General features: G+C 43.8%; 1 protein-coding gene across 3 annotated transcripts in view; it reads left to right on the top strand.

Annotated features, from left to right (window-relative positions):
* Nucleotides 1-13: 13 nt before the first annotated feature.
* SPSB3 (splA/ryanodine receptor domain and SOCS box containing 3) overlaps nucleotides 14-15722 on the top strand; it is a 30505-nt gene continuing 14796 nt past the window's right edge. Inside the window, exons 1-2 of one of the 3 annotated variants that reach the window (XM_029577667.1) lie at nucleotides 14-91; nucleotides 11043-11191. In XM_029577667.1, coding sequence (XP_029433527.1) covers nucleotides 11063-11191 — 129 coding nt within the window. In that variant the 5' untranslated portion in view covers nucleotides 14-91; nucleotides 11043-11062. Of the gene's footprint in view, nucleotides 92-157; nucleotides 382-1084; nucleotides 1152-11042; nucleotides 11192-15722 lie in introns of those variants that run through there. The other 2 variants (XM_029577666.1, XM_029577669.1) reach the window with 2 other exon arrangements.

The following is a 15722-nucleotide window of genomic DNA, read 5'->3' on the forward strand; positions in this document are numbered from 1 at the left end:
TTTGGATTGACAACTTCCCCTCCTTTCTCAGGCGCCTCGGCCGAGGTGAGCCCGCCTTCTCTGGAGAAAGACGTTACACCTAGTGAACCAGGTACGTCAGCTTGCTGCTTAGTCACGCCCCATCTTGCCGCTTCGGCCCAATGAGGCGATGGGGGAGGCGGGCGAAGCGGGTGCCAGGATATTGTTTACGTTTCGGTGTCCGGGCGAAATAGGTCAGGGCGGAAAGGGGCGGTGGTACCGCAGCTTCCGGGTAAGTACGCGAAAGGAGCCGTGAGGCTGCGTCCTGGATCTGGACTACTGTTTGCGGCTCCGGGAGTTAGATATCCGCGCGGACCACCTCAGCGGGCCTGGGACGTTGAGAAGGCCGCGCCCCGGAAAGAGGTGAGAGGTCCTGGCCCAGTTCGGTCGTTTCTTTCCAGGCTGGTTCGTATTTTCTCATGTTGGGGGTTGGCCTCTGACCTGGGATGCACGGAAGGTGACTTGTGGAGAAAGCGAGCATGTTAAAGCCGGCGCCGTAGAGACCTTTGTTAGGGAGCGAGGTGGTGCAGCCGTGTGCTTTTGGCGGGGAGGATGGGGTGGTGGTGGTATATAGGGCTTTGTCTTTGGGAGAAAAAGGAAGGTAAATACAAGTTTGAGAATGTACTAGTAACTTTTTATCTGGGCACTGTCTACATTTATTTAATGTACAACAGCTTATGCGTTGTTGTTCCATTTGAGGTCCTTTATCGTTTAGCACATCAGAAAAGGCTGTTTCAGTGTATGAGATGCTCGGATGAGAAAACCTCCTTCAGAAGAACCTGAATGACAGGGGAGCTATTTATTTAACAGGATTTAAAGGATAACTTGACAGTAATTGTTTAGTATTAAGAAGACTCCCTGCAATGTGTGATCAGTAATAATACAAAGCAAGATGCCCGATGTAATATGCACATTTTGTTTGTCTTGGTCCCACCTGCATTTTTCTTCTCGAGTAAGCTGCTAGATTGAGACAACTTCTTGTCAGGGTTGCCCTCTCAGTATAGTGTAAACTTTCCGTTTTCTCTGCAAGGCCGACATTCATCTTGCCTGTGATGTGATTAAATCCAGTGTGACAGAACTTGAAGTCTCATGTGGCAGTGTACAGAGATGCTGCAAGGTCATAAGTTCGGCAGGTAACCTGCAATTTACTTCTTCATGACCAACTTAATTAGTCTGGCATTAAAAATTAAATATATAATATAAACAGTGAAAATAAAAACAATTAAATCCATAATAAAAACAAAGTTAAAATGAGATACATTTAAGCTAAAAATAAATCAGATCAATAAACATACATAAAGATTAAAATCAATCATCAAACTTAATCTAAAAGAAAAGAGCTACAATTACAAATGAAAAAAAAAACACAGTAAGGGCTAGCAAGTCTGATAGTCCATCTGAAAGAGAAATGCTTTTAAAGCCTTTTAAAATTTGAGATAGGTTTTTTTTTTTCTCCAGCCATCTGATTTACTTTGGATTGAATGCACATTTAAGTTTTATCTGCAATTAAAAACTGAAAAAAATTGACTTTGGTCACACCATATGATTATGGTTAGAATACTAGTAGTGCCTAATATGATGGCTGTGCTGTAAATGCATTGACTTTTTGTTTGGAGAATATAGGTATGTTTGTATCACTCTTTTCCCTTAGATCTTCATGCCATTTTTGCATGAATACTTTTAATGGAAGAGAGTTCCATAAGCATGGTGCCAATGATGGTAGAATTAACATTTCTTGCTGGGATGACTGAAGGGCCTCATTTAAGATGTGGGGCAGGGGGCCCGAAACGGGAGGCGGGCCTGTGCTAGCCGGCAGCGATTGCACCGTCGCGGTGCGATTGCCGGTTTCGCACCCAATATTTATTTATTTAACATTTTTTTCTATACCGACATTCGCACGAGACATCACATCGGTTTCCAGACAACAGGAAATTCAATAGCGCCACCATAGGAGGTGTAGCTATTGGGAGCGAAATAGGCAGCGAAAAGGCACCTACCTTTTCGCTGTCTGCGGAGTTGGCGCAGAGTAGGCCCTGGTGATGCCCTGACTCCTCCTCTTCCGGGGCCGACTCTGCCCCCATCCTGATATCACACGTGATAAAGGGACTTTTCGCGTGCGAGCGGCTTGGAAAATGAGGCCCTTAATCAGTTATCTTAAAAACTTTCATGTATGATTTTTATTATGTGTAATGTAATTTACACTTGTGGTAGCTAGGGAAAAGGACTAAAAATTAACTGTTACTTATCTTTACATTCTCTCAGTATTTTATTGTAACAGAATACTTGATTGCTTACTTCACTTTAAGGCTCAAAGGAGGTCTAGTATTTAAAGGGTTTGGATAACTTTGGGAGTTACCTGGATGAAATCTGAAACTTTAATTTTGATTGCTTTGCCTAGAATGTGCAAAGTTACCAGTTTGTGCATTAACGCACTTGTTCATTCTCAGTCACCAGTACCACAGTTTCTCTCCCTCCCACCCCAAGGCTTTTCACCACTATCCTTCTGCATGGCATTTACCACTGTGCTTAGTGAGCTCCACACACTGGAAGGGCCAAATCATATCTTTACTTCTCCATTAGTGCACAGTAGTGCAGACTGTACAGTACCAATTCTGAAAACAAAGTAATATATTAATTGCAGACTCACTGATGTATCACAGTATACAAGGGAAACTCTGTGGTAATCACTGGCATTTCCCTCTCTCCCCTGGCTAAGTTTTGGCTGAACAACTCATTACCCACACAGTTTACTTGGCCACAAAAAGGCAGTTCAAGGGTTGTTCCCAGGGCTCAGTTTCACTTTGTCCGGGCAGTACTGATATTCAACACTATCTAGATAAAATTAGCCAGGTAAGTCTGGACAGAAAAATACCTGCCTAAAGATATACATCTTTTTACTATAGCTTGTTCAAATCTATCTTATCTTAGTCTGATTTTCAAAATGACAAACTGATTCTCTTGGGTAGCAAGTCTCCTTTCAGTTCTTTTTTTTTTTTTGAGGGGGGGGGGTGAAGGTGGATTTGGAATCAGTTGCAGACTGAGTACAGATGTTTGTTTGCTGACCATCGGCACATGTGCATTATACTTGTGAATATCCATTTGGCTCCACATAGGCTTCTTCTGCTTTGGAACAAGATTTCCAAGTACGCTTCTCTTCTTCCTGAATATTCCAGGATTACTGCTTCCAGATTTCAGAGGCATAGGCTTCACTCAAGCACTCCCATTTTGTCTGATGAGCAACTTTTGAACTTTGAGCAACATTCTGATTTTCTATGTTGGACTCTGATAGCAGAAGCTCCTTGCAACTCATTCAGGTTGCAATACTTTAAAAAATATATTGCCAAGAATCTGAATGTTACAGTTATAAAAACCACATTCTACTAAAACTCACATATATAACTAGAGACTTGGAGAACTATATTGAGTAATCTGGGGAACAGAAAAGTTATCTGGGTAAAATTACCTGGATAATTTTAAATAGATATTCAATGGTGCATATTTGGATACTTGTTCTGCTGAATTATTCCCAAATACATTTTTCTGGATTTTGTTTTTTAAAGTAGGGCTTCTTACACTTGTCTGTGACCTCACAGTCAGGTTTTTTAGGATATCCACAATGAATATGCATGGGAAATTTGTGTACATAGAAGACCCACCATAGGCACATTTCTCATACATGTTCATTGAATATTTCTTGAAAACCTAACTGGCTGTAGAATCACCAGAACAGGTTTGGGAAGCCTTTCTTTACAGTCAGTTACTGCTGCTGACAATTTAAACACCTTGAAGCACAAAAAAAGAGCATTTGATTGGTTATGTTTAAAATTAGCATTTTTGTCAACTTAACTCTTAGAGGGTAATTTTATAACAGCGTGCATAGCGGCTGTACATGCAAACTTTACCAAGTATTTTCAAAACAAAATTTGTCCTCCAGCTTTCTATCTTGACCTATTTTCAATGGAAATTGTCATCTTCCTGTCAAATATGTGGCTAATGGATATTCCATATCATCCTGCCAGATCAGATGATCTGCTGGTGGGTTATGCTCACTCACCAGCAGATGGAGGCAGAGAACACTAGACTTTTTTTCAACATCACTCTCACCTATATAGTTTTGGTATAGCAGGAAGTATGTCGGTGGTTCTATGCCTTCAGCAGATAGAGGTGACTGGGATAGCAAAGAGAGAGTCCTGAGTAGGACAGCCAGAATTGAGCTAAAAAAAGGGGATTTTGGATGAAAGCCAGGAGCAGCTGATCCTTCCCTGAAAAAAAAATACACAGTTTCCATTTAGGCCAGGTCTTTCAATGCCCTGTCTACTTCAGTGGGGAGCATAAAACTTTCCCAAAACAAAAAACGAGAAGACAGGAGGGAAATGAGGCCTGCAGCAGATGCCAGTGCTTCAGCAGCCTGAGGCAAGGACTTCTTTTTGATTCATTTCCCCTAGATGTACCAGTGGCAGAAAGGGAAAAGGAAATGTCATATGTGTGGCAGCTGGTGGCGGAGCAGTATCACAGGGTCCTGCAGGATCTGTGATACCTCAGAGGAAATGATGACTCAAACGCCACAAGCAGTGGTGGACATAGGAACTGCTAAGGCATCAGCAGAAGAGCTCTCGGCTTAGCAGGAGTGGCAGTGTTGCTGGGAAGCTTAGTGGGTGGGGGAAGAGATTGCGGCACACTTCAGTCACGCATCTATGCTGGATCCTCTGGGCAGGGTAGCCATTAGAGCAGGGGTTCTCCACTGAGTTTTTCCTGCTGATGCACAAAATGTATTGAGAAATTAAGGCAGGGAAAGGCAACACATCTGCTGTAGACTTGATGCTCCTGGATTTAGTAGAAGAGCAAGATTAGATTGTAATGAAACCCAGGATGGAACCCGACAGAGGGCCTTCCCCCAGTACATTTGTGGACCTCTTACAATGTCCAGAGTGGCCTACTGGAGTGAAGGTAGACAGATGCTGGACTTAAAGGAAGACTCCAATGATGCGGCACTGGCTTCAAGTGAGTGGAGCAGTTGTTGCTTTTAGACTATCTAGAAAGGACATAATGTCAATCAGTTCCCGAGGTTGTCGGACAATCAGGAAAAGGAGGCAGCTCCAATAGGAGATCCCATTCTATCAGGAATAAGAAATCCCCTTAGGCTCTTTCTCTATATCCATCCATTCAGGAGATAATTTCATCATCTTTAAGTTTAAGGAAAGCTATGGTTTTACTTATCTAATCTGCAAGTGGAGTTAGACCACCTGTTCTGAATGCCAGAGGTAGATGCACCGGTAGCCTCAATCAAGCAAAAGACAACCATACCAGTGGAAGGTGATCTGGCCTTGAAGGACCCACAAGCCCAAAAGATTCATCCCTTCTGAAGAAATCCTTTGAGATAGCTAGTTTGTCTCTGCAGGTAGCAATCTGCGGAGTGTACGTGGCCTAAATCCTTGTTTGGTGGGCCCAGAAGGGGCAGCCGAAGAATCCCAGGTCTCCCTGGGCAGAGAGGTGGCTAAGTTTTGAATCCGGTGTGGCCTTATGATAGACACTTTTGTACAGTCTGATCAGAACTTTGGTCAAGCAGATAGTGACAGCAGGGTCAGCCAGGAGATTGCTGGGGCTGAGGAACTGGGCAGCAGACTTGGTTTCCAAAGCTTACCTGAGTAGACTCCCAGGACAGTGTCTACAAAAGAGTTTATTTTATGCATACCTTGACGGGAATGAACCTCATTCATAAAACAGGATATGTTGGGAATGATCTCAGTCTCTCAACTTTACTGCTAATGCTCTTCTTAGTTGCATTGGCCAAAGAGAGCCGCCTCCTGGAATTCATAGGATTTAATCTTTACAAGCAGCATATCAAGGCCCTTGGAAATTCTTAATCAGGCTGGTGGTACCCAATATACTTGGGACTATTTCTATATCTTTGTGCCACGTTTTCTTGGTCTTTGATTGCAACTCTTGGTACTTAAGGGAGCTTGCTTTCTCCATATGATCCACAGAATAGTCACTGGGTACTGACTCCTAGCATTGATTTTTTTCCTGTTTGTGGGAATAGGAATATCTCAGATGATCACAACTTCTTCTTCTATTAGGGTTGTGCTCCAAGTGGTTTTTTGGTATGTTGGTGTTAAAATGTTGCAGCAGCAGAATGATGTGCGGCAATTAATTATACTGGACAATATATCACTTTGACAAAGACAAATTTTAATGCTATATTGTGCACAAAAGTTCAATTGTCAGAGTAGAATATTAGTTAAAATAGGCCCCGACACGGCCGTGTTTCGCGTCAGGGGGACAAGATTCCAAAAGTTCTTAATACAGCTGATATCTACAGCTCAAAACGTGGCGGAACCGTGACTCTACAACTTTGAGGCAAGCTTCAAGAACGGGGGACCCCGTAGGGACTCCCACATATATTTGTCAGCGCATAGAAGAAATGGGTTCCATCCCTGGGACCATCACGGAACGGAGTTGCGATTCAGAGAACGGACCCGAAGGTCTCCAATACTATAAACTTATAGCCTTGAAGGAGTATGGCAAATGAAATTGACCACGGAGTCAAGCAAATTCTGTGGCTGGACCGATTTGTCTTGAAAGATAAAGACTCTTCTGCAGGGCGACCTAGCACTTAGAAAGCTTCAACGCGATGTCCCGCCATGTTTACAAGTTTCCAATGAATAAGCTATGCCACCTGTTGTACCTTTCTGTGTACAGGCTTTCTGACATTAGCACGTCTCATCCAGCAATGAGATATGAAATTGTTTCCAGTTTTATTCAGCAGAATCTACATTTGTCTGTTCTACCATTCTTTTCTATGCTGGCTGTGAACCATCTTGTCCATAGTCCATTATCCTGTGCTGCAATTATCAATCTTTCACCTATAAGTTTATATTCAGGTACTGTAGGTATTTCCCTGTCTCCAGAGGGCTTACAATCTAAGGGGCCTATTTACGAAGGTTTTTCTTCCCATAGGGGCGGATTTTCAGAGCCCTGCTCGCGTAAATCCGCCCAAAACCGGGCGGATTTACGCGAGCAGGGCCCTGCGCGCCGGGAAGCCTATTTTACATAGGCCTCCCGGCGCGCGCAGAGCCCCGGGACTCGCGTAAGTCCCGGGGTTCTCCGAGGGGGGTGTGTCGGGGGCATGTCGGGGGGCGGGCGCGGTCGTCGCGGCGTTTCGGGGGCGTGTCGGCAGCGTTTTGGGGGCGGGTACGGGGGCGTGGCTACGGCCCGGGGCGGCCCGGGGGCGTGGCCGCGCCCTCCGTACCCGCCCCCAGGTCGCGGCCCGGCGCGCAGGAGGCCCGCTGGCGCGCGGGGATTTACGCCTCCCTCCGGGAGGCGTAAATCCCCCGACAAAGGTAAGGGGGGGGTTTAGACAGGGCCGGGCGGGTGGGTTAGGGAGGGGAAGGTGAGGGGAGGGCAAAGGAAAGTTCCCTCCGAGGCCGCTCCGATTTCGGAGCGGCCTTGGAGGGAACGGGGGTAGGCTGCGCGGCTCGGCGTGCGCCGGCTATACGAAATCGATAGCCTTGCGCGCGCCGATCCAGGTTTTTAGCAGATACGCGCGGCTCCGCGCGTATCTGCTAAAATCCAGCGTACTTTTGTTTTGCGCCTGGAGCGCAAACAAAAGTAGGCTATTCGCGCTCCTTTTAAAATCCACCCCTTACTGTGTCTATGGAAAAAATGCTTAGTAAATAAACACCTAAGTGTTTTGTACCTGAGGCAATAGAGGGTGAAGTGACTTGCCCAACGTCACAAGGAGCAGCAGTGGGATTCGAACTTGGTTCTCTGCCTGCAGTTCTAACTGCCAGGCTGCTACTCCTCTCCTTAACTACTGCTGTGTCAAATCTTGATCCACATGGGGTTTCTGAAAGAGCTCTCTGTGCTTCTGCTAGTTATCTTTTTTTTCTTTTTTGCTGGTCTAATTCTTTTAGCAAGAGAAAAACTCTTTATTCTGTAGCTTCTTTCCCTTCATATGCTGGTGGATTTTCAGTCACTCCCTCTAGTGACTGGAATGATTGTCCAGGTTTAAGGACAGAGACCGATGATGCTTGCTCGCTTTCATATTTCAGCACTATGTGAGCCTTTGGGCCCATTAATGCCATTAAGACCCATACCACCTTCAGCTCTAGCAATGTATCCTCTCGGCATACACTGGTTCATATAGATTACCTGATAGGTATAGAGTTAGAAAACTGAATACAATATGGCAAATAATTCCTATAAATTACAAATAGCATATATATGGTGGGATAACTACAAAGGATGAGACCTCATAATTATGGGTTAGTGTTTAACTCACTTATTTATGGTTTGCAAATTTCTGCTCTTAAACCACTAAGAGTGACAGATTGCCCATCCAATTTTATAAGCATAGGTCTCTTAAATCTTTTCTTAACTTTGTTTTTGTTTTTTTTAAATATGCATTTTAAAATGAAAGCTTGTCGGTATAAACCATAGACACTTACCTTAGTTCATCAACTGGATAATAAGTTATGTAGAAATGCACTGCCCAACATGCTTTGTGTTTCAGAAGTTTTCCTTCCTCAGGGTCTCAAACAGCAAATAGGTATAACAATACTCTCTGAAATGAAAAACCATAAACTGATATCGAGGTAAATCTCAAATAAGTAGTTATAAAGCATATAGAACATACATACATCTCTTGGTTGAAATAACCAGCTTCTCTGCACAGACTTTTTAACGATAGCTGAAGTGGTTCCCTCTAGGATCCACCATTTTACTTGTGCTTATTTATACAAACTGATTGTATAGTAGTAAACAATAGGAAACTGGTTCATTCAAATTTGCTGATCAGCTTGGTATGCATGGGTGATACTAAAAAATGTTATGCACTACTATATAAACAAGTGACATCCACTCTGTTATCATTCATACCCCGTGGGAAACTGGAAGACAAATGAGTCAGACTTGGTGTGGGATAGTTACCCTGCAGGACCTGGCAGCAGCTCACATGGCCAACACTGTCATCATACATACAAATGTTTTGAGCAGACATATTTGAGATCCTGAAATGAAAGGTCTGGCAGAAGTGGTCTTTGCCCTAGTAGGGGTCAGGTGGGGCATGTCCGTGAGTGGATTTCATATCAAGCAAGTGACTCTCTAAGGCGAGCAATTTCTTCAGCCAATAAAAGAAAGCGGGAGCCAGGGGGTTTGGATATCCTGTAGAACCATGACCAGCATCCAGTCTTTAGTATGTGTTTCTGCTAGAAGCCAGGACATTTCCTGGACTGTGTACTGAAAGTGCAGTCGGGAGTGCTTCTTCACCATTTTTCCTAGTCAAAAGATTCTTCTCTTGATGATCTCTTTCATTCTGTTGCACACTGAGTTGTTAAGAGAACCAGACTGCATAGCGAGAATACTTTAATGTCAGGGGTTACAGTTATGGCATGAAAGAGGAGCACATAACTGATCTGAGAGTTTAGAGCCTTTGTGAGGTCAGTTTATAGGAGGAGACAATATTTCCCTTTGAGGGATCCATTCTTTTAGTCTTGTTCTTCCACCAGAGGAGACTTGAATGAAGGCATGTTGCAAAACTTGCAGAGGACAGAAACCACACTGGCTTGCTGCAAGAGACAAGGTCAAGGAAATCCTCTTGCTACTCTCTCGGAGCCGTCAAGAACACCAAGTCCCCTGCCGCAGGAGATTTCCTCCACTTGAAAGTAAGCTTAGTTTTGAAGGGTTCTGGCATCTTTTCTTTGAGCTTCATAGGGTAGCATCTTTTTGAGTTTTGTTGTGGAAGTCAGACCTCTGGTAATTTTAAAGGAAAGGGTATCTCTGCACCCAGTGCGCTCCTTTTTTAGAGGGTAGTGTTTCACGTCTGTTGGAATCGGACTTTTCTAACACATGATGGTGAGAGTCAGGCAATATAGGCCGGGACAGGGATGACCACTCCAAGTCTGATGTAGGGCACCTTTTGAGATGCTTGTAGCTGACCAGCTTCTTCTTGGTTAGGTCTTTGGTCTACTAATGAGTCCTGTATAAGCACAGTGATTTCTAAAGCATCAATTTCAGGAGAAATCAAGGAGAGGAACACTTTGACTCGCTCTGGCAAAAGTTTTGAAGTTCTCAGGGGACCAGTGAACCTGCTCAATGAGGGCACTAGAGTTCTCATAGGGATAGTCAGAATCTGTCTTTCTAAAAGATAATGGCAGCAAAGCATTCCTGCCTCCCTGCGCTAATCACCTTGGTGTACGTATGCAGGTGGGGAGAGGCTATGCCTTGGACATAGGGGGTCCTTGAGAGCTGTCATACCTCTCACCTGGTCTGGGGGGAGCTTGGGTACATCCCACTTGTCTGGCATGGACAATAAGGAAGTTCAAGTTTCAATTTCCTTCCCTTTAGTCCTGCCAGATCAGTCCAGAACCCATAAAGGGAAGCTGCAGCGAACAAGGGCTCTCTGTCTCACAAGTTCTAAAGTCTAACAGTGAGTACATTGCTGCCCACTCTGAAGGCAGTTAGCCTAATTGTGAGCTTGGTGTAGGGATTCTTACTATGGCTTAATAACCATGGAGTGGAGTTTTTTTGGCTGTATCATGTTTTGGTTGTGGTGGTGATTTGGAAACCAAAATAAATCATTGCCTTCAGTTTTCTTAGCTTTGACATAGGATACTGAAGAGCTGAAGGATCAGACCTCAGTCAGCTTTGAGCTTTTTGCTTTTTTTTTCTGTTTCCATCTGCTGGAAAGGAAATTAACAGGTAAGTTTTTTTTTTTTTTTAATTTCACCTTTTTGCTGGAAATGTTTCTAAGTTGAAGGATGATTCAATCCCAAAACCTGCATTGCTTTCAAAATATTTTTATGAGAACATATGTTGGTGAGATCAGTCTAGGCTGGGGACGTGTACACCTTCCTGTCAGCAATTCTGAGGAGTAAAATAAATTTTTTTTAGGCTCTTGTGAACTGATGGGCAGGTGTCATTTTGTCAGAGAGAGACTTATAAACCTGCCCAACATTTACAGAATAGAGGCATGGCCTGCTTCCTGGTATATAATCCATTCCTGCCTTTTGCTTTTGTTTCCATAGAATTTTCACAGCAAAACAGCATGGCACGACGCCCACGAAACAGCAGAGCCTGGCATTTTGTTCTTAGCGGTGTGCGCCGTGACACAGACTCACGGGCAGTGGCTTTGACCTCAGGTGCTGAAGGATGGGGCTATGACTCAGATGGACAGGTGTGTGCTGATCTCACTATAAAGCCTAACTCTTTTTCCAGAAATAATTCAGCACTGTAGAATAGCAGAAATATTTTTGGCTCATGTCAAGACACTTCTCCTGAAAGAGTGTGGAATTCCTAATGAGCTCTGTAAACCTTTGTTTTAAAGTGTACAGGCCAAAATGGCCCAAAAATGTTAAATTCCTATTTTCTATTCTAATTTTCTGGATTCCCACTGCTCTCCCAGTTTCTTTTCAATTAAATAGTCATGGTTGAGAGAGAATGAGTTGGTGTCTGTTTCTGATCGAATGCTCTAATCCAGAGATCTTATGTATATCTATATTTGGAAGGAAGCAAGGAAACATTCATATCTGTGGCTTATTGTTATTTATCTGTTTTTAGGAGTATGATTGTACCTATAATCAGGTGCTATTCAACCATAGCAGGAATATTTTCAAGATCAATATGGCCAACGTTTCCCCTTGCCATGTTGACTGCTTTTGGCTGAGGGTTCATTAGTAGTAGCAATATTTGAATAAACTACATACTAGATAGTGCTATCCAGCAAGCCTCACTTTCATGCCTCCAGTCAAGATTGTAAACACTTTGAGGTCAAGCAGTATGCTGGTCCTCACAAGTGGGTGACATCCAATGGTACCAGATCCAGAAATTTTGTCAGTTTCTAGAACTTTGACTATAACTTACTGGGCATGTATGACATGCCATGATACTGTGTGCCCATATGAATTTCCCTTCAGTCTCGTCTTTTCCCCGGAGCCCATTGGTCGCAGATCTTCACTGGCCTGCTTTTGTTGAGAAAATCTAGTCCAGAACTGGCAGGAATTGTTCGTCATGGAAACCACCAGTCTTTTTTTTTTTTTTTTTTCCCTCCCTGTCGAGTGAGGTAGGTTATTTGGTCATTTTTGTAAGTTTTAATTTTTTGTTGCACTAAGGGGCATAAACTGATGAGTCAGTCCTTTTGGGGGTGGAGGTGGGGGAGGCCTCTCTAAGATGCAGGAGCTAGTCGGGTTCCTGGCTTCAGCAGACGAGTGTTCCCCTCTCTTAAGGCCTTATCTGTAGGACAAGTACCATCTAGGTCTTCTCCCCTGGCAGACTAGTTGAGCTCAGAATACTCTTGGGGTTGTGGTTACAGATCAGGAGATGCCTTTTGAAGAAGAGAAATCAACAGATCACCCCTCTGACTCCCTCTTCTCCATCAGAAGGAAGCCTCCACCGAAGGACCTATCCTTTGCTGGATTTGTTCAGAGAATAAGAGGCCATTCCATTTCCTTTACTGAGAGAGAATGAGACCAGAAACAAAATGCTAGACAAAGACCCAGATTCTTCTAGTTTTTGGCGCCTAGTAAGCAGATTGCAGTAGTCCTGGTACATGAGATACTTGAGGAGGTGGGAGAACCCCCATATCTGTGGCGGATGTAATTTATCTCATCCAAAAGGCTCCCGAATTAGAAAAGAGACAGCTACTGCATTGATATGTGGTGGTCAGATCTGTTCTCAAGAAGACTAGAAGCTAATCCTCTGTACCCCCAGGGAAGAATTCCAGAATTTTGGATACTCTTTTTGGAGGAAAGTGTTTCAAAGTGCTATGCTCCATGCTTGCATAGCTTCTTACCGGCTCTTTATGGACCTATAAATGTGGGACATGCAGAAGCAGATGCAGGAGGTGGCCAAGCAATTTTCTCAAAAACATAGTGTGTGGAAAAGACAAGATCAGATCAAGAGAATATCAAGAATGTCTGCTGTGGGATTGGTGCCTGCAGACTTGCCTGGTTGCAAGCCTCGAATCTCTGACATGAGGTCCAGGAAAGGCTCGTTGACATGTGGTGAGCTGGAGAGACTATCTTTGGGGACTGGTTCATGGAAGCAGTGGTGCAATGCTTCATCAACTCTCCACACAACTCCAGACCTGTCATCCTCTGTTAGTTGGTACCCAAGTATGGAGCCAAGGAGACATTTCTTCCAGCCAAGGAGGTTTTTTCCTCTACCCACTTTATCCCATGCACAACAGGCCCCTTGCTTGCATCCAAGGCAGAAAAGGGCCCAGAAGCCACAGCCAACACTCCAGCCAAAAGCTGGGATGGGGTTTTAATTGGATCACAGAGATCCAGTCAAGACCCTATCCCAGGTTTTGGCTGGTGTGCTGCCTGTGGCTTCTGGTCCCTCTGCTGCCCAGGAGGTTCTCTGACACAAGTACCTAGATCCTGATACCTGTGCCTGAGTTTAGGGTTTTACCCTGAGACAACAGTTTATGTATCTTCAGATATGTGGATCCTCAGCATAATAAGAAAGGAGTACAGATTACATCTGTCCCTTCAGATCAGCCTCCCGACCCTGCTTAAGAGAAATATCTACATCAGGAAGATACGGAAGGAGCTCTCCTCCCTCTTAGACCAGTGTGGCCAAGCCTCCACCAAGGGAAAACGAGTGGAGGTTCTACACCATGTATTTCCCTGTTCTAAAGAAAAGAGAAGGACGCTGTCCCATCCTAGATCTAAGGACCTTGAATAAATTTCTGAAAACGGAAATGTTCAAGATGGTTTCCTGGGCAACTTAGATTTATAATCTACTTTTCACACTTTTTTTTTTTTTCAGCGCTTCAAAGTGGATTACATTCAGGTACTGTAGGTATTTCCCTATCCCCAGAGGGCTTACAATCTAAGTTTGTACCTGAGGCAATGGACGGTAAAGTGACTTGCCCAGTCACAAGGAGCGACAATAAAAACTTAATTCCCTTTTTACAAAAGGGGGACTGGCTATGCTCTCCAGGTCACTGAAAATATTTTAGATTTGTAGTAAGGGATAATCTCCTCTAGTATTGCTTGCTGCCTTGTGGCCTAGTGTCAAACCTATGTGTCTTCACAAAATATCTTGCCATGGTGGGTGGTGCATTTGCACAAACTGAGGATGCACATGGTCCCCTATGTGGATGTTTGGCTGATGAAGAGCACATTGTGCAGAACCATCTGGGTATTGATATTACAAGGATTAGTCATTGACTACTCTTTGAGCCCATCATCTGAATTTGGAGTTTATCTGAGCACTTTTAAAAACAGCTCAGGCAAGAATCTTCCTTCCACAGCAGAGGGCTATCACATTGATATTCGCAGTGGAAAAGATTCAAGTGAGTCAGCAGGCATCGGTATGGGACATATTGAGTTTGTTGGTCCTCTTGGCATCAACAGCGCATGTTTCTCCCTTGGAATGTCTCCATATGTGGCGAGCCGAATGGACGCTCAGATTGGTGTCTTCAGGCCACTCAGAATATTCAAGACAGCATTCACATCACCCTGCCACTCAAGGACTCCCTGTCCTGGTGGTGTATCAATTCCAATTTGACAATACCTTTTCAAATTCTTACAGAACAAATTTTCCTGGTCATGGAGGTCTCTGGCCTGGGGTGGGGAGCCCATGTGGAGGGACTCAGCAGAGCAAAGGCCCTTGATGCACAGTAAATACTTTATTTGATAACTTCCTGAAGCTAAGAGTGGTTCATTACGCTCTGAAAGCTTTCAGAGATTGGTTGGCTAACAAAGTTCTCCTGATCCCTACACACAATCAGATGTTTTACATAAACAGACACAAGCAGGGAGAGAATGAGATTATACTTCCTGTGTCGGGAGACTGACCAGATGGTGGAGCTGGGCTGTTTCTTCACAGCTATGTATCTGGCAAGTGAGGAGAATGTCCTTGCGAGCATACTGGGAGTTAATCATTCAAAGACTATCCTTTATTCATATTGTATAGTGCAGCAGTCCAAATGTGAAATAATCCTTTCAGTAAAAGTCTCCCGACATGATCATGTTTCGCAATCGAGCTTCATCAGGAGGGACAGGGTACTGCAATTAAAATACAAAGAATAAAAATATTCAGAAAATTCCCAGAGAGAGGGATAAAATACAATACACACCATGACCATCCAAACCAAAGAAAGGCATACTGATGAAATCAGGAGAACAAGAAATGCCATTCCTGCATAATTAAGTGTTTAAGCATATGGCTAACTGCAGGCAATTACAGTAGCGATCAGCTGAAACACTAAGTTGAAAATCAGCACTAGAAAGAGCAAGTGAAAGCTCACAACCAATGGAAGGGGTAAGGCAGGGGGACAGGAGATGATGGGGATTAGGTAGGAATGAGGAAGGGCAGACAAAAGGAGGAGCAAGGAAAATGATAAAGAAATCCTGATATTTTCAATCAGAACGAACCGTAAAAAATGTTTAAAATTATAAGCACTCAACAGGGTTGACAGGCAATGTTATAATCCAAAGACTGTGATATTCAAAAAAAGTAGAACAGCAGTTAGGATACATCAACACATATTAGAAAACTACAATCAAGTGTTAATAGAGGGGCCAATCTAGGTCCTGGTTAAGACCATGAGGATGTAAGGAGCTCAAATGGAAAATCTAGCACTGCAACAACAAATTATCATAGTAACCACCCCATGGGCAGTGGGGAACCTGATCATTAACAAAAAAAAACCCAAAGGTCCTCGACTGTGTGGCCTGCAGGCTGTCAGTGGGATACAA

This window comes from Rhinatrema bivittatum, chromosome 14 (assembly GCF_901001135.1).
Source record: "Rhinatrema bivittatum chromosome 14, aRhiBiv1.1, whole genome shotgun sequence".
Taxonomy (NCBI): Eukaryota; Metazoa; Chordata; class Amphibia; order Gymnophiona; family Rhinatrematidae; genus Rhinatrema; species Rhinatrema bivittatum.